The sequence below is a fragment of the Hippocampus comes genome, unplaced genomic scaffold, assembly GCF_001891065.2.
Source record: "Hippocampus comes isolate QL1 unplaced genomic scaffold, H_comes_QL1_v1.1 scaffold190, whole genome shotgun sequence".
Lineage (NCBI taxonomy): Eukaryota > Metazoa > Chordata > Actinopteri > Syngnathiformes > Syngnathidae > Hippocampus > Hippocampus comes.
The window spans coordinates 414811-439721 of NW_017805121.1; the positions used below are offsets into that span (position 1 = coordinate 414811).

The 24911-nt window shown below is 47.4% G+C and overlaps 5 protein-coding genes across 7 annotated transcripts in view; 2 read left to right on the plus strand and 3 right to left on the minus strand.

The window, feature by feature from the left end:
- Positions 1 to 3191: 3191 nt before the first annotated feature.
- xbp1 (X-box binding protein 1) lies at positions 3192 to 6908 on the plus strand. The gene is given in 6 exon segments (XM_019865972.1): positions 3192 to 3555; positions 4158 to 4254; positions 4386 to 4502; positions 4594 to 4656; positions 4659 to 4766; positions 5783 to 6908. Coding segments are annotated over 6 exon segments (1179 nt in total). The 5' UTR covers positions 3192 to 3319; the 3' UTR covers positions 6341 to 6908.
- On the minus strand, positions 6625 to 22666 carry LOC109513482 (zinc finger protein 436-like). Its single transcript, XM_019865989.1, has 3 exons — positions 22348 to 22666; positions 20730 to 21418; positions 6625 to 6895 (listed from the first exon to the last, which is right to left on the minus strand). Exons 1-3 carry the CDS (start codon positions 22475 to 22477, stop codon positions 6884 to 6886), a joined length of 831 nt encoding a protein of 276 aa, XP_019721548.1. The 5' UTR covers positions 22478 to 22666; the 3' UTR covers positions 6625 to 6883.
- On the minus strand, positions 9892 to 12596 carry LOC109513464 (zinc finger protein 771-like). Of its 2 annotated transcripts, none has more exons than XM_019865970.1 (3): positions 12089 to 12596; positions 11450 to 11728; positions 9892 to 10865 (listed from the first exon to the last, which is right to left on the minus strand). In XM_019865970.1, the coding sequence occupies exons 1-3, from the start codon at positions 12264 to 12266 to the stop codon at positions 10132 to 10134; spliced, it is 1191 nt and encodes a 396-aa protein (XP_019721529.1). In that variant the 5' UTR covers positions 12267 to 12596; the 3' UTR covers positions 9892 to 10131. The 2 variants fall into 2 exon arrangements, with proteins under 2 accessions (XP_019721529.1, XP_019721528.1); XM_019865969.1 differs by having other exon boundaries at positions 9895 to 10868; positions 12089 to 12595.
- On the minus strand, positions 13327 to 15569 carry LOC109513463 (zinc finger protein OZF-like). 2 transcript variants are annotated; one of them, XM_019865968.1, is made up of 2 exons: positions 15262 to 15569; positions 13327 to 14736 (listed from the first exon to the last, which is right to left on the minus strand). In XM_019865968.1, the coding sequence occupies exons 1-2, from the start codon at positions 15421 to 15423 to the stop codon at positions 13690 to 13692; spliced, it is 1209 nt and encodes a 402-aa protein (XP_019721527.1). In that variant the 5' UTR covers positions 15424 to 15569; the 3' UTR covers positions 13327 to 13689. The 2 variants fall into 2 exon arrangements, with proteins under 2 accessions (XP_019721527.1, XP_019721525.1); XM_019865966.1 differs by having other exon boundaries at positions 13327 to 14735; positions 15246 to 15568.
- Positions 22667 to 24355: 1689 nt separating the features above from the next.
- The window catches only part of LOC109513455 (tigger transposable element-derived protein 1-like), a 3308-nt gene continuing 2752 nt past the window's right edge, over positions 24356 to 24911 (plus strand). Inside the window, exon 1 of the mRNA XM_019865953.1 lies at positions 24356 to 24809. Coding sequence (XP_019721512.1) covers positions 24728 to 24809 — 82 coding nt within the window. The 5' untranslated portion in view covers positions 24356 to 24727. The remainder of the gene's footprint in view (positions 24810 to 24911) is intronic.

Consider the following 24911-nt stretch of genomic DNA (forward strand, 5'->3'; position numbering starts at 1 on the left):
CTGCACCCATCCCCCTGATTGACACAACCGAAACTATAAACAAAGTCAAAGGGCGAGTTACAAATCATAAAATGTGCTAGCTAGTATGCATTTTCTCGCTCAAGAGGCAACCTCGGCCTACAAAACTGTTTCACATTGATGTCGGTGGAAGTAGTGAGGTACAAACGCTAAAATGTGCTTGTTATTTATCCTTCTGTCCGTCACAGACATCCACTGTAAAGACAGGGGCCTTCTTTTTCCAAAGTGAAACTACCAAAACTATTTAAATACACCGAGTTAAAGACTGGGCTGCAATTTCTCAAATGAACTAGCTAGTTAGCATTTTATCATATTTTACCAAAATAAACCTAACGAATGAGTTGCTTTAGTGTGCCACAGAACAGTGAATGAGATGTCTCAGACCTCATAAAATATGCTTGGAGTTGAGCTTGCTGCACTTACGAACTTAAAAGTGCTGAATAGAAGCAGTCAAATGGCAAAGAGCAGCCAGTAAATGCTGTGCTGCTATTCGCGGTCCCAACAATCCCGCAAAGCTTTGAAGGCTTTGTGGACTTTGAGCCTTTACGGCGCCTGGGCAAGTGCGTCGTCCTATGTGAGCTGCTTCTTGTTTGCTGTTCCACCGGGAGATAGTGTGCGCACTCTGCAAGCGCCTTAAAAAACAAACAACAAAAAAAACGAACTTGTGGAACATTTTTTTGGGATTACTGGGAAACAAACACTTGAGATGATTATTATTTATTCCCTTTCCATGATTTAATTTGATACGATTGCATCCACGCTAAATTACTTGGTCTCTGTTAGTATTCTGATATTGTTGACTATTGTTGTTGTTATATACACTCTATATGTTGTGGTGGTTGTTTTTTTTGTTTTTTTTTTGGTCATGGTATAAATTGCATGATTTGTATGTATCATGTTTTTGTATTACTCATTGCAAGTTGTACTCATTTCTTTTTTTTCCTTTTTTATTTCAATAACAAAATGTCAATGCCCCCAATGACAGCCGAAAGGCCAGTTTCCATGTGGAACATGGCAATGTGCATTATTTTTGCTATTTTATTTGTATTTGTGTACAGTATTACTCGATTTTAAGCCATGTTTACGATGTTACTTTACAATTTTTGTGTTTTTTTTAGATTTTTTTTAATTGTATGTTCAACTTTTATGTATTTTTTTTAATTCTATTTAATCACGATCTATTTATTGCATTATATTCTCACCATTTTAAGATTAATGTTGAACTGCTTTTTCATCCATCCATTTTATGATCAGCTTATCCTCACAAGGGTTGTGGGGGGTGCCGGAACCTATGCCAGCGATCTTCGGGCAATAGGTGGGGGACACCGTGAACCGGTTGCCAGCCAATCGCAGAGACAAACAACCCTCCGCGCTCGCACTCACACCTAGGGACAATTTGGAGTGTTCAGCCTGCCATGCATGTTTTTGGAATGTGGGAGGAAACCGGAGAAAACCCACGCAGGCCCCGGGAGAACACGCAAACTCCACACAGGGAGGCCGGAGCTGGAATTGAACCCTACACCTCTGCACTGTGAGTTTGACGCGCTAACCACTGGACCACCAGGCTGCCCTCAAATGTTTTTCTGTGATGTATTTGTTTATCGGTTCCTTTTTGATGAATTTGTTATTTTGGTACATTGAGCAATTGATCGCTTGTGAGAAGACTCACTTCGGTGACCAAAAACGGTTCCTCCTCGGCTTTGAGATGTTGGGTACTGCAAGAGCTGTTTCACACACGGTTCAATCTGCTGCATTGGAGCGACATTAGCAAAGGAACAAACACTTCAGCCAAAGTGCTCACTTTCCTGTTGAATGTTGTGCGTCATAGAAGCGGATTGGAGCCAAAGCCCGGCAAACGTTTGCTCTCTCTGGGTTGGTAAAACTCAAAATTCCTGTTTGAGGGAGCACATACCGTCGAGCATGTTTTCAGTGTTTGTTTTCTCATGGCCGCCACCCGATACCACATGCTTTCGTCTCGATACAGATTCTTACAAAGAGTAAAAAAAAGCAAAGTGGAATGCTGTGACAAAAATATTATGGCCTACTTGCCACTGGATTTTTAGCTCATATCCCCAAGTAACAAAAAGGAGGTGACCCAAAAAAAAAATCAAAGGTCATAAAAGAAGGCGGAAACTACAAAAGGAGGTCAGGCATTTTCAACAGGCTTTCCTGAACACGAACATTGATTGTGTAACGCTGACTTAATATGGGCTTGATTTCCCGCTGAGCTAATCACACGGAGCAAAACAGTCATGAACGTGTCACAACAAAAACCTTTCGATGAGAAAATGTGTTCGCTTGATTGAAGATACATTAAAGACATTTGCAATTTTAGTTCCAGTTTCAAAGACGTGAGTAACTCTTTGAAACCATACAGTATCCTGATATTTGGCCAATGATATCAATAGTATCACAATATATAGATTGTGTGATACTACGCATCATCATATAGGAATTTCACGATCTGCCAATGTAAAGGATTGGGGTCCCCCCCCCACTCCCAGTGTTTTAGGAATGCTGATTAATTGACCATATAAATGGTATCATGATACAATTATGATACGGTGACGATCTATGATGCATCGTGATCAGCGAACGCGCTCAAGCAGGGCGCACACACACGCGCACACACACACACACACACACACACACACACACACACACACACACACACACACACACACACACACACACACAATAGTTTTAACACAAACAGTGCAGAATTTATTTTATGACTATTGTTTTAAACATTTCTCGGTGACAGTTGTATTTGGTGCTGAATATTTTAGCAATTTATTTTTGAATGCACGCAGCTTGTTTGGTGACTCGACCAGGAAAAACCCAAGTACAGTATGATGCAACACTTTGGAGTCCCCCTCCTCCCGAAAGCTCGCCTTACGTTCTTTTCGGTGAATCCCCCACACTACATTCAAGAACTGTTCCTGCATAACGAAACACCAAAGATTAAATAAACAGGATTTATTGACTTTTTATGTGGGTGGTCGATAAGAAAATAAAGCTTTTGGGAAGAGTGTCTGAAACTTGTAATGCGTTAGGGGGTCATCGCCTTGTCCAATCACACGCCGCAACGCCCGTGACGTCAGCTTCCTTTTCAGCCTATCAGGGATCACCACGATGGTAGAAAAATTGCCGACGCCGAGTCGCCCTCCTGTCAGAAGAAGTACCACCGCGATTCCAACAACAAAGGACGCCAGCTCGTGTGTATTTTTAGTTTCGTATTTATTTTTATTTTTCTTGGGGGGGGGAAGGGGTGATCAAAGACCGAGGATATCGTGAGAACATGGTGATGGTAACGGCAACGAGCGGGGGCGCCCAGAAACTGCTCCTGATCTCCGGGAAGCAGAGCGGCGGCGGCGGCGGCTCGACGGCGAGCTTCGGCCGCCCCATCTCGGTGGTCCTGCCGCCCTCCCCCAGCCAAGCGTCGTCGGACTCCGAGTCGAGCAGCTCGGCGGGACAGCCGGTCCGCAAAAGGCAGCGGCTCACACACTTGAGCCCCGAGGAAAAGGCGCTCAGAAGGTTCGCCTTGAATCTATGTACAGTAGTTTATCTTTTTGGTTTGATCGGTTGAATATGATTCGATATCGATTAAATCACACAAAATGGCGGTGACGTTTAACTCAAGCGTAATAAACTTGTCCATCTTGTTTCTTGCATTTTAATCATGCATTTACATTTTTTTCCCTTGTGCGGCAATCTTTTTTTTCAAACTTTCCTTGAAAGCCAGTTTTATTTATTGGCTTCCAACCTCCTGCGTGGTTTAGTGGGTAAACTGTCGTTAATTGTTTTATCTTCGTTTTTTTTTTAAATCGAGATTTGGCAGTTTGCTTCATTTGTGTTCGTACGGTGCTAACGACGCCGCAAAGAAGCGAAAAGGATTCGTTATTTCCCGAGATAGCAGAGCTGCCTTGAAGGCAAATGGCTGCTTGTATCAATTGGACTTTAAAACCTGCTTATCGGGCCGGAGTTGGACCCGCCCGGCAGGACGAGGACGTGCCTGCGTGGCAGGAACATGGCCGGTTGAGACGATTACGCGGCATCGCGGAAAGAATGCCCTCACTGAGCCTTATTTATTCCCCCCTCCTCCCCCTCCTCCTCGTCCTCCTGCCCCCACCTCACAGGAAACTGAAAAACCGAGTGGCAGCCCAGACCGCCAGGGACAGAAAAAAAGCCAAAATGGGCGAACTGGAGCAGCAGGTCCTGGAGTTGGAACTGGAGGTATTTTCTGATTGTGTTAGCCGGAATGCTGTCATTCAGTCTTTCCGTCTCAATTACCCGCTTGACTTTGGTGTGTTCCCAGTCTCCAGAGCAAGCAGGATAAACTTGTATTGCCGTGCGCGTGTGTCCAGAACAAAAAGCTTCACATTGAGAACCGGCTCCTGCGAGAAAAAAACAATGGGCTGCTGACTGAAAACGATGAGCTCAAGCTAAGACTTCGGCTGTACAGCCTCGACACAAAGGAGAAGGTGCGACTCTCTTTTTGGGGCGGGCGTCTTTGCGCCCGAGCGGCTTGGCGCTGCAAACAACAAATTGATCCCTCCCCCTCCCCCGGTTCAGGTGTCGGTGTCGAATGGGATGTCGAATGGGAAAGAAGCAGGTTTGGGACTCGGGTCTTCTGAGTCCGCAGCACTCAGGCTACGTGTGCCTCTGCAGCAGGTGCAGACCCAGCAGTCCCAAAACCTGAAAACTTCCCAATGGATACAGATGGTCCTGATGCTGCAGACAATGAGGTAGGGGCGCCGAGCACCTCCGATCACGGTCAAAGGTTCCGCTGGGGCATCTTTTATCATGGAAACCCGACCAAACACTGAACAGTTTCCCCTAATACGACGACCCTTTTAAAAAAAAAACTGTGGCGAGCATTCTGACCGACCTTTGCAAGCCCGCACAAGCTCCCAAAGGAGAGAGATTAGACTCTCTTCTTTCATCACCCAAAAGTTTTTCTACCTTAGTCCATTTTTATGAACATTTTGAATTTAAAAAAAATTCAGAAAACAAGCTTTTTTTTTTTGTTTTTTTTTTTTTTACTCTGCTAAATTTTTGCTCTAGTGACACCTCAAACACGTTAAGAGCCTTTGGCGTCTTTAAAATACCAACAAGAATGAACAGGTGCTTTTGATATTGAATATGCAATGAATCACCAGTCAAAGAAATTGACCAACTATTTGCACGCATTTCGGAGTAGCAGCATCGTGCGCGTGTCCACACGTACGTACGTTACGTCATCTCTTCTACCTGGACATGAAAACGTTCGCTACCTTTTCTCTTTCGTGGTCGATTTAAGGCGACAAACACTTGGCTCAATGGCCAGCGTCGCCGAGTGTCTGCCCCGTACGCGTCGTGATGACGCGTACGGTGAGCTCATCCAAAAGAGATCAATGCTGCCCTCTGCTGGCCATATGTAACGATCATCGGTTTTTCTTGGGAGCCTTTTTTAAAAGGGTTGCACGAGCTCAGAACACGGGAGTAAATTCATCTTGTCAGTCAAGGTACAACTGTAGCAGGGTTCCCCCGCTCTCCAGATTTACGCAAAGAAATGCGAGTCCACTGGCCATCCGTGATGAAAGTAATTTGCAAATCCAATGTTGGCCATTCTGTCATTTGGAAACGGAAGCCACATTTGACCACAGCGGCAAGTAGATGTGGTTGACTTAGGTTTTGCTAAGGTTACTCTCTGCAACGAGGTGAGAGTTCACCAGGCTAATCCCCCCCCGCCCCCCTTTTTTTTTTGTGCCCCCCTCGCCAGTCTGATCTGCTGTTGGGCATTCTGGACATCCTTGACCCGGAGCTTTTCCTTAAGTCCTGCGAGGAGCCGCCGGTGCTCCTGGTCGGCGGCGGGGAGCCAGTACCTGCCGCCGCACCTGCGCCTCTGGGGCCCCCATCAATTAAGCTGGAGACCCTTAATGGACTGATCCACTTGGATCACATTTACACCAAGCCGGCAGAGGTGGCCGCGGAAGACGCCAAGGAAAGCGACGACGGCGCGCTGGCTTTCCTTCCCGTCGCCGAGGTGGTGGTGGAGGACGAGGAGGACGTCTGCGTCAAAGACGAGCCGGAGGAAGTGCTCATCCCCAGACAGATGGACGACTTCCTCTGCGTGCCCGCAGCCGCCGCCTCCTCCACCTCCAGCTCGCCCGCCCTCAGTGGCGCCGACAAGGAAGCCTGCCCGGCGGACGCCCACAGCGACTCTGGATACGAGGGCCCCCCGTCCCCCTTCAGCGACATGTCGTCCCCGCTGTGCTCCGACAGCCCCTGGGACGACATGTTTGCCAACGAACTCTTCCCCCAGCTCATTAGCGTTTGAACACTCTCGCCATTCGCCCCGAAAATTGATCCGACCTACCGCCGGAGGCGAGCCCGAACCTCCGTTGTTACAATCGTGTGAATTTCCGCTTTTCTGTGTGTGCGCGCGCGCGTGTTCATTGTCCAATCGAAAGTGCTGAAAATGGCCGGCGCTCTTTGACGATGCACCGCAGATTGGGAAACAAACGTGCCGTTCTTTTGGGGGGAGTCTCCTGAAAAGCGACAATTTAGGAAGCGCGCTCGACGCCAGCGCTGATATCGGCGCTAACGTGTAAGCCTCACCTGTTGGTATTTGTGGCCAAGCGCACGATGGAGCTCCCTTTCACTTTACAGCAGGTCTGTAGCGCTCGCCATGCCGCAATGGCTCGTGGGAGATGGAGTTTGCTTCAAGTATTGAAAAGTGGACTGGGGAAAGATGGAAAGAAAATGGGGGGGGGGGTCCCATTTAAATAGGAAATACTATTTATTTGTGTCATCTGATTTTGGGTCGCTGTATGTCTGCCTGTATGCAAATGTTGACCGCTTTCCTTGTAGTCTTACTGCATTAAAAAAAAACCTCTGCATTGCAATTTTTGTCTGGTTTCATATTTTGAAGCACAGGCTTGCATGACGGGACTTTTATTCATCGAAATGTTGACGTTCCCAAATGTCAACTCTTAGTCACTTAGGCCCAGCGTATTGTGGCGTCATGCGGTTGTCCTGTGCCGCCTGGAAGGAAAGACTATTTTCCCGCCAAGTCATCTTCGGAGTGCAAAAGACATCCAGCGCTCACCTTGACCAATGTTTTTTCTCAAGCAAATGAAAGACGTCGGCTGTACTTCAAAGTTCTGCGACTTTGAATCCAAATCTGGTCTCACGAACTTCAACTTGCACTGTCAACTGATACAAAAGGGGCCACGTTAGCAGTCTTGCGTAAGTCACTTCTGGGAAGGAAGCCTGCTGTGCTGGTGTTGCGTAACAAGCCACGTCAGAAGCTCCAGTTGAAAGCGAAAAAAAAAATGGATCAGCTCCAGTATCGTCGCGGCAACTTTCAACTAACTTTAACCTTTGGGGAGGTTCCCTCCCTCCTTTTGTCCTCTGGGGGTGGGCCGTCCACATGTTTGCGGTCCCCCCCCCAGGGATGGATCATCTGTGATAAGCTGGTGAAAAATGAAGGGGCTCTTCGCAATCGCTTTGTCACGTAAAATGCTGCATTTTCCTTTGGATTTTGTTACGTGAGTAGAATTTAGTGTCACCTAGTGGTAGGCTCAGAGAATGCAACGAAATAAGCTCAAAGTGCTACTACGGTGCCTGCCACCAACATGTTCAAGCTTTTTTTTTACACAATGAATTAACATTGAATAACCAAAACATTCGACACACTGTCCTTTTCACCATTTTTTTCCAGTTCTAGTTTTCATGAACGGCCATGACTTGACGCAAACTACCTTTGTTTCGTGTGAGACCTCTGTGTTGTGGGTTTATTTTCCGGGTAACTCAAAGGAAGCCGCAGAACTTCTGCTTTCGAGAAACTCTCTCAGTTCCTATTTAGGTCGTGCGAGTGAAACCGAAACATCTGCAGCTCTTCAGAAGTCACCCCTGCGGGACCAAGGGCTGATTTGTCACTTCTCGGTATGTGATTGAGTGAGCAGTCTCATTCGAGACTGGTGAGCTACGTATTACTTTTCTCAGCACACGTTGGTTTTGCGCTTAATCATTCCCCATTTTTTTCTGGAGGACCTCACAAATAAGTCTTGACTGAAAAACTCACCTACGCGCAGCCTTATTTTGGTGCTCATAATTCATGAGGGTTAGTGAGCAAGACGGCTGGCATGTGCGGCGACCCCACACTTCCTCAAAAAAGCAAGGTGAAGGGAGTCCTTCCTTTTTGTCTTTGTCAATTCATATTAGACATGTGCTTTCGACATGGATTTTAAATGCCGTGAATGTATGCAAAGGAGTCGCAAATGGCTTTCGGCTACTTTGCAACGTGGATCTGAATCGAAGGAATGTGTTGGGGGGGGGCGATAGGACTGATTCATTTTAAGGAGATAACTGTAGACCAGATGGTGTGCTGGTCAGAGCACAGGTAGGAAGAGACAGGAATTCCAGGGGGTGTTTCAATAATTCTTTACTGGGGGTGTAAAATGAATACGGGGAAATACAAACAATAGGGTGGTGTTGATTGAGGAGGGATCGAAGGATGAAGAGGGATCGAGTAGAGGTTTCGGTGATTGAAAAGGGGGGGGGGTCGATGAATGGAGAGGAATCGAGTCTCCAAGTGTGAGGAAAGGAAACTTCAATGTTATAACATAACATTCATATTCCTGGATGGAACCAAGGAATAACAAATCAACTGCAGGGTAATGGCACCATCTAGGGGCCACATGAATTAACTACACTTACAGGTAATGAAACTAAGGCCGACACACATTTGTAAACAAAATACACTGTCGTCTTCAGAACAGGAAGGAGCTACAGACATCGCACCATTAACACAACTTAACATAAAATTATAAACGATGCCACGGTATTAGCAGGTAATCGTCGCGAAACGCGGCGGCCCGATGCTAACGCGCTAACGTGGCTAACACTCGCGAACACGGTGGCCCGATGCTCGTGTGCTAATGCGGCTAACACTCGCGAACGTGGCGGTGCTAACGTGCTAATGCGGCTAGCATACTCGCGAACACCAGTCGCAACTAATTAAACAGGACAAATACACCACATTGTACTCACGTTTGTTCATGTACTCGAGGGCTTAGGGAATCGCCGATGAGGTAAACGGCACAAAGGATTTGAAAGGACAAAGGCTGAAATCGATAAGAACGGAATGACCTTGGTCAGGACGCAAACCCGGAACTGGCAGGTAGTGAAATAACGCGATACTTACAAGCGTCAACACGAACGTCTCGCGATAAACAAGGGAACGAGCTGAGCCTTTTCTACGGAATGCTTCGGCCCCGCTGTGAGCAAAGAGAAGTGCCGGTCGGCGGCCCGGCTCTTTCGGGATCGGCGACGCGCCGGCGTTTTGCGTGGAGCCGGTGTGACAAGTCGCGGCGAACCCGAGCGAGCTGACTTTTGTCACGCCGACACGATAAGCGAGCGCGCACGCGAACAGAAAGCGGCTAGCCGGTCCCATTTGGTTGCGCTTGAGTGGCGGAACGGACGACTCCCGAGCGCGGGAGTTTGACCTCTGCGCAAACAGTTGCGTTTGGTTTCGCGCCGCTTCAGCCTGTCGGATGAGAGAGCAAGTCAATATTGGAGTTGGTCTCGAAAGGGGTGCAAAGAAGAGAGTTTCCAAAGAGCGCGACGACCTCACACCACTTCAGGCTTCACCTCAGCGCATCTGACTAAAGTCAAATTTCTTCAAAATGGACGTTTGTATCATTTGGTTGAATGTTTTGGGGTTTTTTTTTCCAGAATGATCCGATTTGTTATTATTTTGATGTTTTCGGATATTTGTGGATTTTGTTTCATATTTCTCTATTTTTCATCTGCATTTTTTTGGGATCTTACAGATTTTTTTTTTCAGATTGATGTGCATTTTTCATCTAATAACTGCTTCTTTTTTTTTGGGGGGGGGGCATTGGTCCAGGTCAAATGTGCAGCATATGTGGCGCATGTTTTCGGCACGTGGCACCACCCTGAGCAAAAGTTGTCACACCGTCAGCCATGTTTCTTACCTGTGTGAAGCTCGAATCGCAAATCAAGCATTAAACTTCACACGAGTTATTTTCATGCTTGAGAGTCGGACACGCTAGGCCACGAAGGTCTCTGAAGGCGATCGGATGAGCACGTTTGCGAGTCGGTTCACGAGAGTAGTTTCCCGCCGTCGTGCGTTTTCATGTGCGCCGCCATGTTTGCCTCGACGCAGAACCTCCTGCCGCACACAGCGCAGGCGAAGGCTTTCCCCCCCGTGTGTATCTGCGCGTGCGTCGCCATGGAGGCCTCTTGAGAGAAGGTTTTGCCGCAAAACGAGCAGGTGAAGGTTTGCTCCAAGGCGTGCGCTTTCATGTGCCATTCCAACGTCACCTTCTGAGCGAAGCGCTTCTCGCAAACGGAACAACGATAGGAGTCCTCTCTGTGCGTGCGCATGTGATCGCTGACGTTTTTCTCGCAGGAAAAGATTTTGCCGCAAACCGGGCAGACGAAAGGTTTGCCGGCGGCGTGCGTGACCCGGTGCGCCGCCAAAGCCGCCTTGGAACTAAACCTTTGGCAGCAAACGAAGCAGCTCAAGGGGTTACCCCCCCTGTGTTTCCTCATGTGCGCCACCAGGTGAATCTGTCGAGAGGCTCTGTGACCGCAAACTGAGCAGCTCAAGGATTTCTCCCCGGCGCGGGTGCTCACGTGCGACTGGCCGCGCGGCGTCGGACTCTGATGCTCAAGCGGGGACCAGTCGGGCGATTTGTCGTCATCTTCGCTCTTCGCCGCGGCGCCGGTCAGCAGCATGTTGCTGATGCTGGACTCCTCCTCCTCCTCTTCCTCCTCTTCCTGCTTAATGCGGCGAAGCCGGACATGCGCCAAACTGGAGCTTCCCTCCAGTTCTTCTGTGGGAGTAAGTCACATCGTCTCAAGCCTGAAAGGGGAAGCCGAGTCCAAAAATGTCTCGACAATTGTGTGTTATGATTAATATTGGCTTTGTGGAATATGGATTATAGGCAGAAAAGAGAATCCGTTTTCATGCATCGCTCGACGGCGTGGCTGCCATTTTCTCCAACTGCGCGCTGCCACTTGAAAATGACATCACGGGGCCTACTGACATCTGCAAGCTGAACCCTTGGGCGCTAGCCGTGATGTCATGGTCACTGTGTGAATATCTGAGCTTTTTTTTTTCCAAACAGAGTCAAAAAGTCAAAAAAATGGTTTTCTTCTCTGCCCTCGCTTACTTTGTGCATATGGATTTTGTTTTTTTTACAGTGTAGAGTGAGATACGAAACGGAACCATTCTCCATCAGTGAAAAATGTATTCATATGTTTGTTTGTTTTTTTTAATTGTGTGTAATATTTCAAGTGGTATGAAGGTAACTTTTGCGTTACAATAATGCGTGCCATGTCGATGTAAGTGACTCAATCACATGATTTTGTGTTGATAACGAAGTGTTGTTGTTTTGTTTTTTTCTCCTCTCACCTTCGCTGTCCGTCCCGCTCCTCAAAAGTTCTTCAATGTCGTCGCTGTCGGACAGCGGAGCGAAGAGGTGGTCTCCTTGCGGAACGGCGCCGCGGAGTCCTTTGGTCTCTGTCATCACGTGTTGCAACTCGCGGGGTCCTTCATCACTTTTCGTGGGGACAGCCGTCGCCTCGTCCTCCTCTTTAACTTGGAGGGGCTGCGTGTGCTCCACATCGGCGGGGGTCCCCTGCAGCTGAGGGGGAAGTTGTTGTGCTTGGTGACCCATCAGCCCCTGCGCGTCTGCGGGACACGTGCGACAAGACAACGGTTGTGTGAACATGTGGCACAGATGGCAAGATGTGGCCTCCAAAGGCAGCAGGTGATGAGAACATTTGCCTCACACTTCTGAGAGGCTTCGGCGTTCAAATTTTGGCTCGTTTGCATTTTATTTTATTCATTTTTTTGGTTCACTTTAGACTCCAAATTGCCCACAGATGTGATTCCCTGTTTGTCTCGAATCAAGACGAGGATTATTGAACAAAAAAGGAATTTACTGAAATTTTTTCGGAGTGTTAATTGTCCTTGTGACTTTCCAAGAACGCTTCAAAGAAACTAAATTGCCTCCAACTTCGGGAGAAACGTGTAAGCATGCGAACACACCTGGGACGTGCAACACCAGTTGCGTCTTGGAAAAAGCTTCCAGTTGTCGTCGTTGCCGCTCGCTCTCCTCTCTCGCTCGACGAAGTTGCTCCTCGTACGACGCGATTGTTTTCTCAAAAAGTCCGAAGATTTCGTCGGCGGCCGCAAGCAGTCGCTCCCTCACCAAATCTTTCAACATTTGGACGATTTTCAATTCCCGCTTCGATACGTTCGATCAACCTCGTCGTACTCACGCGTCTATTTCAATGCCTTCTTCTTCTGTGGTGGTGGTGGTTCTACAATCGTCGAGTGGAGATCACGTCACACGCGGCCGCCATCTTGAAGCGGTATTGACGACGATGCAGATGGACATGCTGGCCGCGTGGCTCTCCGATCCATTTAAAATTGTAAAAATAATAACATTACAAGACACCAAAGCCCAAACTCAGTGGTGGACACCAGGAGTGAGAGTTGCCGCCAAGTTGAAGGAGTCCAATTGGCTGTTTTTTAATCTTTGGAGCCCTGGAGGCAGCAGATGGGTACCGGCAAGCCAAGCAGAATGCAGCTGTGGTCAAAAAGCTTCTCGGTGGCAGAGATCCAGGAGTGGATGAGATCCCCCCTGGAGTTCCAAAAGGCTCGGAATGTTGTAGGCGGTTGCGGTTGACCGGAAAACATCTCCCAACAAGGAGAGCACAGTCCCCAGCCTCGCCGCTAAAGTCTTTATGATAGGTTGCTGGAGAAAAGTTTCCATTGGGAGGTCCAATCTCAGATTCAGGAGTCCTGTGGTGCCCCCCTCACACACAACCATTTCAATGTAAATATTACAACAGTACAATCAAATACCAAACATTGTCGTTTTATTGATTCTAAAAGATAACATTGCATTTGGTGTACATTGATCACAATGATCGCGACACAGAGCAGGAACACACGACAGCAGCCTGCGTCTCTCTTCACTGCGACGAAGGTCAGTGGCGACTCAGTGACGTCAGCCTCCTCCTGTTCCTGCCTCACGTCAGGGGGTTGCTGTTCTTCTTGAAGGTTTGGGGGGGCTGAGGATCCTCACGCTTCACACTGCAGCCCTCCCCAAGTTAAATGATGTGCAGGACAATCATTTAAGTGTAGCTCAATAATATTAACATTTTGCGTGGATTGGTTTATGTGAGAAAAAAAAAGTGCTTGGCAGTTTTGTACCATCCTTGAATGATAATTTTTCTGCAAGAGCCGTTTGCACTGGAACAAAAAACAAAACCATCTGGTTATTTTGTTGTTTGCTTCAAACCCTATGTTGTTGGGTGAAGAAAGTGACTCTTTTATACATGCACTGAAATTTGATATTTATATTAAGAGCACGGATTTTCCACATATATTAAAAAAAAAAAAACATCACGCAGTACATCTGTTCAGAAAGTGTGTGTGGTCTTATTTGGCCCCCATTAGCACGGATGAAAAATTGTGGTCGCCTCCAGCAGTTAAATTGCCCATTCTTGGACCAAAAAATGTGCAGTATACTAAAAAAAAAAAAAAAAATGCTGCACACGTTTTATACTACTTTTATACCATCACATGCAACAAAACTTTTTATTTTTTAACAAGTGTGATACAACATGAATAACCTGTGCTCAGGTCAATTCCTCATCAAGTGAGCAACCACCGCTACTACTTTCTTCCTTGTGTCTCCGTACGTGTGCGTTCAAGTTACTCTTGTACGCAAAGCTTTTCCCGCAAAGTGAGCACGCGAACAATTTCTCTCCGGTGTGGGCTGCTGTGTGCGCGATCAAAGCCACCTTGAGGACAAATCCTTCGCCGCAAATGGAGCAGCTGAAAGGTTTTTCTCCCGTGTGCGACTGCATGTGCACGTTCAAATTGCTCTTGTGGGAGAAGCGCTTCCCGCAAACGGAGCAACCGAAAGGTTTTTCCCCGGTGTGCACCCTCATGTGCGTCACCATGGTGGGCTTTTGTGAAAAGGTTTTGCCGCAAAATGAGCAGGTGAAGGGTCTTTCGCCCGTGTGCGTTCGCATGTGCGTCACCATGTTTGCTTTCTGAGTGAACCTCTTCCCGCAAACGGAGCAACTGAAGGTTTTCTCCTTGTGCGTGCTCATGTGATCGTTCAAGTTACTCCTGTAGGAGTAATTTTTCCCGCAAACGGAGCACGTGAAAGGTTTCTCTCCGGTGTGCGTCCTCATGTGCGTCACCATGTTGACCTTTTGGGTGAATCGTTTATGGCACACCGAGCAACCGAAGGGTTTCTCCCCACTGTGCGTTCGCATGTGAATGGTCAACTGGCACTTGTAAGAATAGATGTTTCCGCATAGCGAGCAGGCAAAGTGTTCTTTAGGTTTGCCGTCGCCTTGGCAGTGTGCTTTGCTCCTTGAAGCTTCTTCTCTGTTGTCACTGAGTGGCGGCGGCGGTGCTAAAAGTTTGTCTGATGGTGGACCTCCACTTGGACAGCGATGATGAAATTCAGACTTCTCGGGTGGTTCGTCTTTGTCGTCTTCGTTCTTCACGATAATGACAGTTAGTGCCTCCCCCTCCTCCTCCTTCACACGGAGGGGCTGTGGAGCCTCCTCTTCCTCTTCTTTTACCTGGGGGGCCCTTGGACCTTCCGGTTCCAAACGGGAGCTGACGCCTTGAAGTTCTTCTTGATCAGCAATCAGCTGCTGGACATCTGCAAGTCGCAAACAACACAATCACGAAATGTGATTTTTTTTTTTTGTTGCACCTAACACCATTGTGATTCGCAATCCATGGAGACGTTTTGGCTTCAGGTGACATTCTGTGCAGGCGTAACCCGACTGTCATGTCGTTTCATTTGGTTCCTTGTCGGTGTTTTGGTGCGAGTGACCGCTTCTTCTGCAAGTCGAGCACACCAGAATGAGCAGCACAATGGCCTCGTGACGCACAAACCCGTTTTGTTGTTTTTACAATCTATTTCAGCTTTTATGAAGCAAAACGCTGCAAAGTGCCATTTTTGGGATTACAAATTTTTCGTTCGTGTTTTGGGTGAATTTCAGGGCATTTCAATAGGAAATTAAACTTAATGCTATAGCGCCACCGCTTGCTTGGTTTTGCTTGTAGGCGCGCGCCTTTGAGACGATTCCAGAACATTCTGCAATCACCGTTAACTTTGAATGTATTGGTTAAAGCTTAATGATTGGTTCAATTTTGGACAACATACCATCGCCGAGGAGCACAACGCCTGTCTTGCGAACAGCCTCCAGTTCTCGTCGTTGTCGCTCGTTCTCTTCTTTTTTTCGGCAAAGTTCCTCCTCGTACGCCGCGATTGTTTTTTCAAACAACGTGAAAATGTCGTCAGCAGCGGCAATGAGTCTCTCCCTTACCAAGTCTTTCAACATTTTGATGATTTTTTTTCCATTCGATTTCGCTTCGCTTATTTTGGTTCCGTCTTGGGCCGACCCACACTTCCGCTTTTTTTTCTTCTTCGGTGGTGGTTTTACGCTGCCGCGTGTGCGTGGCGTACAACGCGCGCCCTCTAGTGGCGTTACTTATCACCACTAGCTCATGAACCTGAGGGAGAGATTTTGTGTGTATTTGCAAATATGAACAATACAAACGTAAAATGTGAATTTTGATGGTACATGTAGACGAACCCCTCCACAGACAGTTAAGAATCAAAGAAAATGAAACAGTAAGATCTGAAAAGGCAACAGAAAAAAAATCATCACCACCACGTGTGACGGAAAACAAAACTGCTAAGCATAACATACAATACATCAGGGGTCCCCAACCGCCGGTCCGCGGACCGGTACCGGTCCGCAGGGCATTTGGTACCGGGCCGCACAGGAAGAACTTGCCTTATTTCTGTTTTATTTATTTCGGAACACGAAAGATGTTTTATTTTGAAAAATTACCGGATTCTCTTTTACATCCGTCTGTGTCACGCTTGACTCACGTCAAGCCACACTTCTCGGTCACGTGACCAATGACGCTTAAAAACAAAACACTAAAGCCCGCAAAATGAGTAAAAATGCTGCTGGCGACTAAAACAAAATTACGAAGTAGACTGGACATAAACCACACACTTGAGGTGTCATTGTCTCCTATTACCCCGAGATGGGACTGTCTGATTGCAGAAAATCAAGCTCGGGGCTGTGGTGAGTCGTCATTTTCATGCACTTTGAATTTGCGTTGTATCGTATTTTGAAGGCATTAAACATTACCAGAGCGATAAGAGTGTTGCGACCAGATTAGACGCTACTTGTGTTTATTATTATATTTCGAAAACACCACAGTTTTCATGCAGCTCATACCATATTATTTTGTTGTATTAATTCGCCACACCTTAAATGCCGGTCCCTGAAAATATTGTCTGACTTTAACCGGTCCGTGGGGCAAAAAAGGTTGGGGACCCCTGCAATACATCCTGATTTCTCATGTATGAGAACTTTACTAAACATCAAAAATACACAGCCACAGTATTATACCTTTACACAGCACCACAGTCGATTTGAAATACAACCTTCAGTTTGAATTTAAAACATCTGGAGTGTCATTTCGTCCCGCGTGTGATCTCTTGTGTTTCATCATGTTCACCTTCCGCGTGAACCTCTGACCACAAACGGAGCAGCTAAAAGGTTTTTCCCCGCTGTGCGTTCTCATGTGCAACACCATAATGGACTTGAGGTAGAATCTTTTGTCACAAACTGAACAACTGAAGGACTTTTCCTCTTTGTGCGTGCGCATGTGGATATTCAAGTTGCTCTTATACGAAAAGGTTTTCCCGCACGCAGAGCATGAGAACGACTTCTCTCCAGTGTGCGTCGTCATGTGGGCAATCAGAGCGACTTTCTGAATGAAGCCTTCGCCGCACACCGAGCAACTGAAGGGCTTCTCGGTGTTGTGCGACTGCATGTGCGCATTCAGACTGCTCTGGTAAGAGTAGCTCCTACCGCACACGGCGCAAGCGAACAACTTCTTCCCGGTGTGGGTGGCGGCGTGCGCGATCAGCGCCACCTTGCGGACGAATTTGGCGCTGCAGATGGAGCAAGCGAAGGGTTTTTCTCCGGTGTGCGTCTGCGTGTGGCGCGTCAAGCTGCACTTGTACGCGTAGCTCTTGCCGCAGACGGAGCAGCTGAATCGTCCTTTGCCCGTCCCCCTGTCTGAGAGCTGGTCGTCGTCTGGATCGATGGAATCTTCAATGTCGCAACGTGACAGCGGGGGTCCTCTGCAGTGGTCTCCACTCGGGCTGCGGCGACCAAGCTGTGACGACTCGGGTGGTTCGTCTTCATTGTCTTCACCCTTCACCACCACCACGGTCAGCGGGAACTCATCCTCTTCATCTTTGACATTGGGGGGCTGTGCCTCGCCATCCTTAACATGAGGGGGCTGTGGATCTTCAACTTCCTCTTTGACTGGACAAGCAATCCGCTGCTGGGCATCTGCAGCACACAAGCAAGTCAAGTTTAAAAAAAAAAAAAAAAAAAAAAAACAGAAGAACAATGTGCCTCTTTACAAGATTGCCTTTCGTCTTTGGTCTCTTCTATGTCACCTCAAAATGTGTGGCTGCTGATATGAGAATGGTGTGGACCTGTCCAAGGTATTAGCGTTAAGCTAGCTGTGACGACTCGGGTGGTTCGTCTTCATTGTCTTCACCCTTCACCACCACCACGGTCAGCGGGAACTCATCCTCTTCATCTTTGACATTGGGGGGCTGTGCCTCGCCATCCTTAACATGAGGGGGCTGTGGATCTTCAACTTCCTCTTTGACTGGACAAGCAATCCGCTGCTGGGCATCTGCAGCACACAAGCAAGTCAAGTTTAAAAAAAAAAAAAAAAAAAACATCCAAATATTGTGAACAACTAGAAAGTTGCTATAGAATCGAAATAGAATGTCATCCGCATAGCAGTGGAAGGCGAACGCAGCGTTTTCTTGGAATGGAACCAAAGGGCAGAAAATACAGTGAAAACAGCAGAGGCCCCAAGAGAGAACCCTGTGGAACACCGTACCACAGAGGGCCAGAGCGGGACTCAGAGCAACCTAGGCTATCACAAAATGTTCAGTCAGACAAACAGGACCCAAACCACTCAAGGGTGCTGCCACTAATGCCCACCCGGTGCTGCAAATGAGCCAGCAGAATACTGCGGTCCGCCGTCTCGAACGCTGCAGTTAGATGCAACAAAACAAGACACAACGTGGTCTCCAGTGTCATTTGCTCGGAGGATATCATTTCAAAGTTTGTAACAGAGGGGTATCGTGGAATCCCTAAACGACATTATTTTGCATGACATCTCTTTTTCCTTGACGGAGTTTAAATCCCGAGTTGTGGCAATATTTTCACTGTAAGAAACCACAAAGTTATGACGATCAACTCCTCGAGTGAAAGACAAGAAACTGCATCGGGCGGGTGCACACAACTCAGTACGGCGTTAACACGACAGCTACTGCTACACAAATTCCAAACGAGAGGGATGAACATAACAGCTATTACGCGTTGCTTCACCAAGTGCCAAGAGAAAAAGACGCGATTGTGCGATCACGCGCAGCAGCCTATTCGGGTCAACTCCCATGACAGCCCATCAGCAGTTCACCTCGCATGTGGAGCAAATATCTTCAATTGCTGTTGACTTGCAGGCATTTTCCGCGTGATAGAATCGCAACAGAACAGATACAATCACGCGGTACGAGGTCATTTTAAGTTCTGTACGCGCGGCAACACCTAGTAGCTAATTGTATTGCGTGCGCGTTTGCACAGTACAATCTCGCCAAGAAAATATGTCCACCACAGTAGTGAAACGTTCATATTTCTACACGTCTAATAAGAAATGCCAAACGCGCGAAACGACGAAGCGGAAGGCAAGTAGAAACGTTTACCTTCGATGTGTAGCACAATTCGAGTCTTGGAAACAGCATCCGGATGTCGTTGTTTTCCTTCGCTCTCCTCTCTCGGGACACAAAGTTCTTCATCGTCCAACTCTTTCCACATTTTGAAGGAGTTATGAATCAAATCGTTTGGTAAATGACACCGAAGCTCCGCGATTTGGCCGCTTGTATCAAATCACGAATGTCGCTCGACCGATGACGTGACAACGTTTCGCCACGCCATTTGCATTTCAACGGCCAATCAATGTTCTGCTAATACTACACCGCACGAGACTCAAAAAGAACTAGGGAGATAAATCAGCGAAACATCTGTTCACGCCGCCGAAAAAAAAGCCGAAAAGCAGCACTGCGCATGCGTACAACACAAGCTGCTCTCTTGGACACCTACAGCGCGCCTTCGGGGACAAAATACACGAAAACTTTGAAGCGTTAGCTTCAAACACCTTCTTAAAACACTAAAAAACACACGTTAGATGTGTAACAGAACTGTACATTCCCCCCCCCCCAAAATACTGGTGCAAGCATCAGAACCTTTTTGTGGTCGCTATGTAGCGAAATATATTACGAGAATTGAGCTTTCCATAAAGGGGAATTCGACTCAAAACATTTCTTTACAATGTATTCTATGCTACCCTAGAACTCTACATACGGAATTGTGATGTAGCATTGGTGAAATATGGGTGAAACTGCAAAATTCTGCTGTTTTTGTCCATCTCATGAGGCGGCTACTTTACCACTTGCTGTCGACTGAAAATGACATCACAGTTGCTCAGGTAACACACCAATCACGGCTCAACTTCAGAAAACTGCCGAGCCGTGATTGGTCGTTACCTGAGCAACTGTGGTGTCATTTTCAGTTGAAAGTGGGAAAATACCCCCCACCCCCACCCCTTGAATTCATATAAATGATTGAGTACAGAACGTCAACAGGACTAATCCAAGTCACTTCAATGGAACTGAGCTTGAACTCTTTATTCAGAAAAGCACTCATCTCATTCAAATTTCAGAATCTGGCTTTTACAGACACAGTCTGCCCAATGGTATGTAACAGGGTGTAATACATATATTGGTAGTTAACACTCTCATGCAAAACATGAGAGGATAAGGCGGGGGTCTGTGTATGGTTTATGTCAATGGGAAAAACATCCGACAGTGACCCACCGCCATTTTGCAGGGATATTGCTGATGACTCGATAGTAGGCAGGAGAGGAAGACAAATAGCTGCCAAGGAGGCAGAATTGTCCGGGGAGAAAAGAAAGCATTGAAAATATGAATCATGGGGGCACATTTACTAGATATACTACCTTTGTCTCCTTCGCATGTGACATTCACATTTCGCAAACACGGCGCTGGGCCCATACGTAACGTGGACAGAGAGAGTTTGACACCCGTACCACAGCTCATCGCTCTCTAGGTGAAGCCCGAACACGCCACAAACGGGAGGAAATCACTACCAGTGAACGAAAATGTAGCGGCGGCCATCAGGACGAGGAATCAGCTGTGCGATGAAGAGGACAACATGCCGTGTCCCGCTCCACGCCACACGAAGCATTTCTAGCTCTTCAAATCAAATTTCTTCAAAAGAATACGCAGGCCGCTTTGGGTTAAGGCATGTGGCCTCACTCAGCAGTGTCCCCACATGTGTGTCGTCAAACTGTTCTTATGAGCGTAGCTTTTACCACAAACGGTGCAGCTAAAGGGTTTTTCCCCAGTGTGCGTTCTCATGTGGGTGGCCAGATGTGTCTTTTGAGAGAACGTTCGCTCACACATGGAGCAACCGAAGGGTTTTTCTCCCGTGTGCGTCCTCATGTGCAAGTTGACATAATCCTTTGACGCAAATGTTTTCCCGCACACGGAGCAGCGGTAGGGTTTCTCTCCGGTGTGTATTCTCACGTGCGTGATCACGTGGGACTTGTGCGAGAATGTTTTATTGCAGAAGGTGCAGCCAAAAGGTTTTTCTCCGGTGTGCGTTCTCATGTGTGTGCTCACGTAATCCCTCGACGAGAAGGTTTTACTGCAAACTGAGCAACTGTAGGGTTTTTCTCCTGTGTGCGTTCTCATGTGTCGAATGATTTTTTCTTTGGCCACATTTTTACCGCAAACTGAGCAGACGACGTGTTTCTTAATCGTGAGTGACGTTTTCTTCCTGCGGCGAGCCGTCTCCCGCCCAGAGCCTTTCGGCGCTTGGTCGTCGCCACCGTCACGGTCGGCGTTGCTCCTCGACGGGAATTCCACGTCGTCACTGTCTGACAACGGAGCGAAGAGGTTGTCTGGTGGCGGTCCTCCACTTGGACTTTGATGGTGAAGCTGGGACCACTCGCCCGGTTTGTCTTCGTCATCTTCACTCTTCATCACGATGACATGCAGCGGCAACTCCTCCTCTTCCTCTTTCACGCAGGGTGGCCGCGGGTCCGCCTCTTCCTCTTTTATGCGGGAGGGCCGTTGATCCGCCTGCTCCAAGGTGGAGCTCTCCAGCCGGGGCTGACGGCAAAGTCGCTCCCGCCGGACACCTGCGGGAACACAAGCGCAGTTTGGCTCACCCAAGTTAATTATAACTGCGATTTCAGCCGAGGCCGTTGTGCGACGGGACGGCAAATTGAAAAATTGGAGGGCGGTTGTCGTAAAGAGGATTTGAAATGATGACACACCGTAAATTCATCCAAGACAACAAACCTACTCACGAGAGATTGGCCCAAATATTTGTTTTGATGGCTTACTGTGGATTTCAAAGGTCACGGTTTCAATAACGGCTAAAACTGTCTGTTACGAATATCGCTATGGGTCCCGGGGACAAAAAAACAAAACACAACAAAGCATTGTTGTGTATCTAGTCAGAATCTAACATTGACGCATGCCAACTATGCCGACTCAGACCTCTTGGACTCGGTCACATCTCAGCCGGATGACCGTCATGCACTTGACTTTGGAGTCAGTCGATCCTCCATTCCAGTTGGTCCAAAATGCCGCCGCTCGCCTCTTGACTGGTCGCATATCACTCCTTCTCCGGTATCCCTTCACCTGCTCCCTTTTAGAGTTCCTGTTATTTGTTTTTCCAATCTTGAAATGGCCTGGCCCCCCCTGACCTCTTGGAGCTCCGAGGCACCCACCCGGTGACTCGGGTCTGCATGGGACCGGACACCATTCGAGGTATCGAGGACTGAGCGGAGGCTCGGAGCCATTTCCGTTGCCGGCGCCGCTCTTTGGAATGAATGTTTGGCAAGCCGCCTTCGCGCTGCCCATCTTTCAAAACTCGTCATTTTTATTCTTTGGCTTCTGACTCCGCATGAGACTTGATTTTTAGCGTGACTCTTTCTGTGCTTTCTAGTGTATTTGATGTCAACTTATTGTTTGTTGGCGTATGAATCATTTTGCTCTGTGTGCAGCACTTTGTTGTTTTCAAGTGCTCGAGAAATACACTCAAGTTGAGTCGAGTACTTACTCAGACTATACGACTTGGTGACATCAGCCTCCTCTTGTTCCTCCTTGATGTGAAAGGCTAGCGGATCCTCGGCCTCCTCTTTAACCCGAGGAGGCGCCGATTCTTCTTGGCCAACACTCAACTGCTGCATGTCTGCAGGACACGAGCGAAAAGGACTCTGCCCGAGACCTGAAGCAAAAGTCTCACTTTTCGCGGGGCTCCGGCAGCTTAAAGCGGAAGTCAAAAGAAGCGTGTCACCGAAGTAGAGCGCAAACTTAGTTTTTAGCGGACTTTGACAATCTGTAAGAATGTAGACGTACACAGAGACTTCAAGGAGGACATTAAGGAATTCAATCTTCGAGGCAATACTACCTGCGACTATCTTATCACTCTTTTTTTCCTCTCTTGGGGTCGCTTGTGACGCAGGGCAGGCTTTGAGGTGGAGGTGCGTCGTGGACCGAGGCGTCAATTTGTGCTGCGTATCCAGTCCGGATCGCTTTCATTCCAAGGATGAGGTTTACCTAGAAATAAAAGGTCAACATTGTAAACGCAAGGCACCCGGCACATATCATGCACGAAGGACATTTCCTTGCAGTAAGCCACTCTTTAGGATTGACTTCTTATGATAAATTCTTATGATTTCACTCTGGGATAAATCCGAGACATCTGCCGTGTCCAAATTCCTCCAAAGGCCGCCTTTTCGGCGGCATCACACCACTTCTGGCGCGACTCGACCGCAAGTGGTTTCAAAATTCACATTAAGCCTGTCCCAAGTTTGCCAGGGTTCATGCAGTCCACGGAGGCTATGTGAGGAGGGGCCTTTGCAGGCGTCGAAGAACGCGGCTGGGAACGTCTGACAGAATCCCCTGTCAGAAAGAGTTACAAATCGCATCTCTGGCAGAACTTTGCCCACATTCCAGGGGGATTGGGCGGACATTGGGTCCGAGTGGACCATGTTCCGCCTCTCTAATGTTGAGGCGGCTAAACGGAGTTGTGGGACGGGGTGGCCCGGGGACTGTTGTGGCGGCCATCCTCGAATGCGCATCGTGGATGCGGGCTTTATGGGATGCATGCCGTCAAGATGAGGATGTTATCGCTGCCTTAAATTTACAATTTTTGGCAAAGTTTACACATTGTTGTGTCCCGTTATTCCAACTTTTTCCAGTAACATTGGTCATCCTGATTTTTTTTTTTTATCACATTCCTACATCTTGAAACAGGCCTAATCTAACTAACGAATTGAAAATATTCCTGTAGAAGTGAAAATACAGCAATATCATATCGTAAGCATGGCAATAAACATTTTTCCTACACGCTGAGCAATGACAAATGAGACTTTTTGCAATCGGAGCTGGACGACAATTTGGCTCCCGGCAGTGCATTCTGGGTAATCCGACATACAGTACTCGAAGCGCTTTCGATCTCTCCGAAAATACTCGCCTTTTCCTAAATTGAAGACGACGCAGCACACTTCAGACAATTTGAGTGGAGCAAACTGCGTCCCGCTGTGGCTCGCTCTCTTCTCTTACTCGAAAAAAAAGTTCCTTTAATGACATCTTTCTTCCTGTTCTCTGTTGAAGCGATAACACGACATCGCCGTCGCTTTTCGTTTTTTTCGAACCGTCCAGGCCAGACCAACTTCCGCCTTTCTTCTTTCGGTGGTGGTTAAACAGCATCCATGCTGTCTGTTACGGCACGTACGCCATCTTGCGGCGGGAACATTGAGCGCCGAGAAAGAAAAATGAGGAGAAAAATAATTCTACAGTCCTAATAAAAATGAGAATAAATGCATACTTTAATGTATCAAATCATTTTTTTCAACAAAAGTTAGTTACACTTACATTTTTTAATAAAAGCTGTATTTTCGAAAAAGTGATGAAACAAACTGTGTATGTACTGTATACAGTATGTACAGGAAAGCAAATGGCGAGGGTGTGGGGGGGGGGGTTGTGGGTTTGATAGTTAACTTTTACATACTTGATGAAGTACGTACAGTAAAGCAAATGGCGAGGGTGTGGGGGTGTTTGTGGAGAGATAGTTAACTTTTACATACTTGATGAAAATAATCCAATTGCATTTTGTTTGTTTTATTGTGAATCAAATATTTAGTCAGACAAAAAAAATATGTTTTTCTTTGTAAAAAATAGCGCACACAAAAACTCTATATTTTGTCGTCGTCTTGAATACCGCCGCAAGATGGCAGCCGGGCTGTATGTCACGAAAAGCACCATCGAAGAAGCGCCGTCGTTTGCGCGGCGTCGAGACAGACAAAAAGGGACGCGAAGACCGGCTGGTTAAATCGGTTGAGGGGAAAATATATATATCTTTATATATATATATTTTTTAAGTTGACGTACTTGTTATGCGCGCCACAAATAACGGTTCATGACTGTTTGACATCATGGCGTCATATGAGGAGAACGAGCGCCAGCAGAAGCGAATGGAAGCTGTTGGCGAAAATCCCAAACTGCTGTGCCACAAAGGTCTGTCTACTACGCTTCTAATTTTACCGTTGTCATTCACGAATAAAAGGAAGAGTAATGTTAGCATAAAAACAGCAATGGGTTCGAGAGACAAACGACGAT

Coding starts and splice junctions, on each gene's coding strand:
- LOC109513463 (XM_019865966.1), bottom strand. CDS start 15,423: ATGTTGAAAGACTTGGTAAGGGAGAGACTCATTGCCGCTGCTGACGAC. Junction 14,736..15,245: donor CGTTGTGCTCCTCGGCGATG/GTATGTTGTCCA, acceptor TGCGACTTGCAG/ATGTCCAGCAGCTGATTGCT.
- LOC109513464 (XM_019865969.1), bottom strand. CDS start 12,266: ATGTTGAAAGATTTGGTGAGGGAGCGACTGCTTGCGGCCGCCGACGAA. Junction 11,729..12,088: donor ACTGGTGTTGCACGTCCCAG/GTGTGTTCGCAT, acceptor CGTGTCCCGCAG/ACGCGCAGGGGCTGATGGGT. Junction 10,869..11,449: donor GAGCGGGACGGACAGCGAAG/GTGAGAGGAGAA, acceptor TTACTCCCACAG/AAGAACTGGAGGGAAGCTCC.
- LOC109513482 (XM_019865989.1), bottom strand. CDS start 22,477: ATGCAGCAGTTGAGTGTTGGCCAAGAAGAATCGGCGCCTCCTCGGGTT. Junction 21,419..22,347: donor CACCAAGTCGTATAGTCTGA/GTAAGTACTCGA, acceptor GTGTTCCCGCAG/GTGTCCGGCGGGAGCGACTT.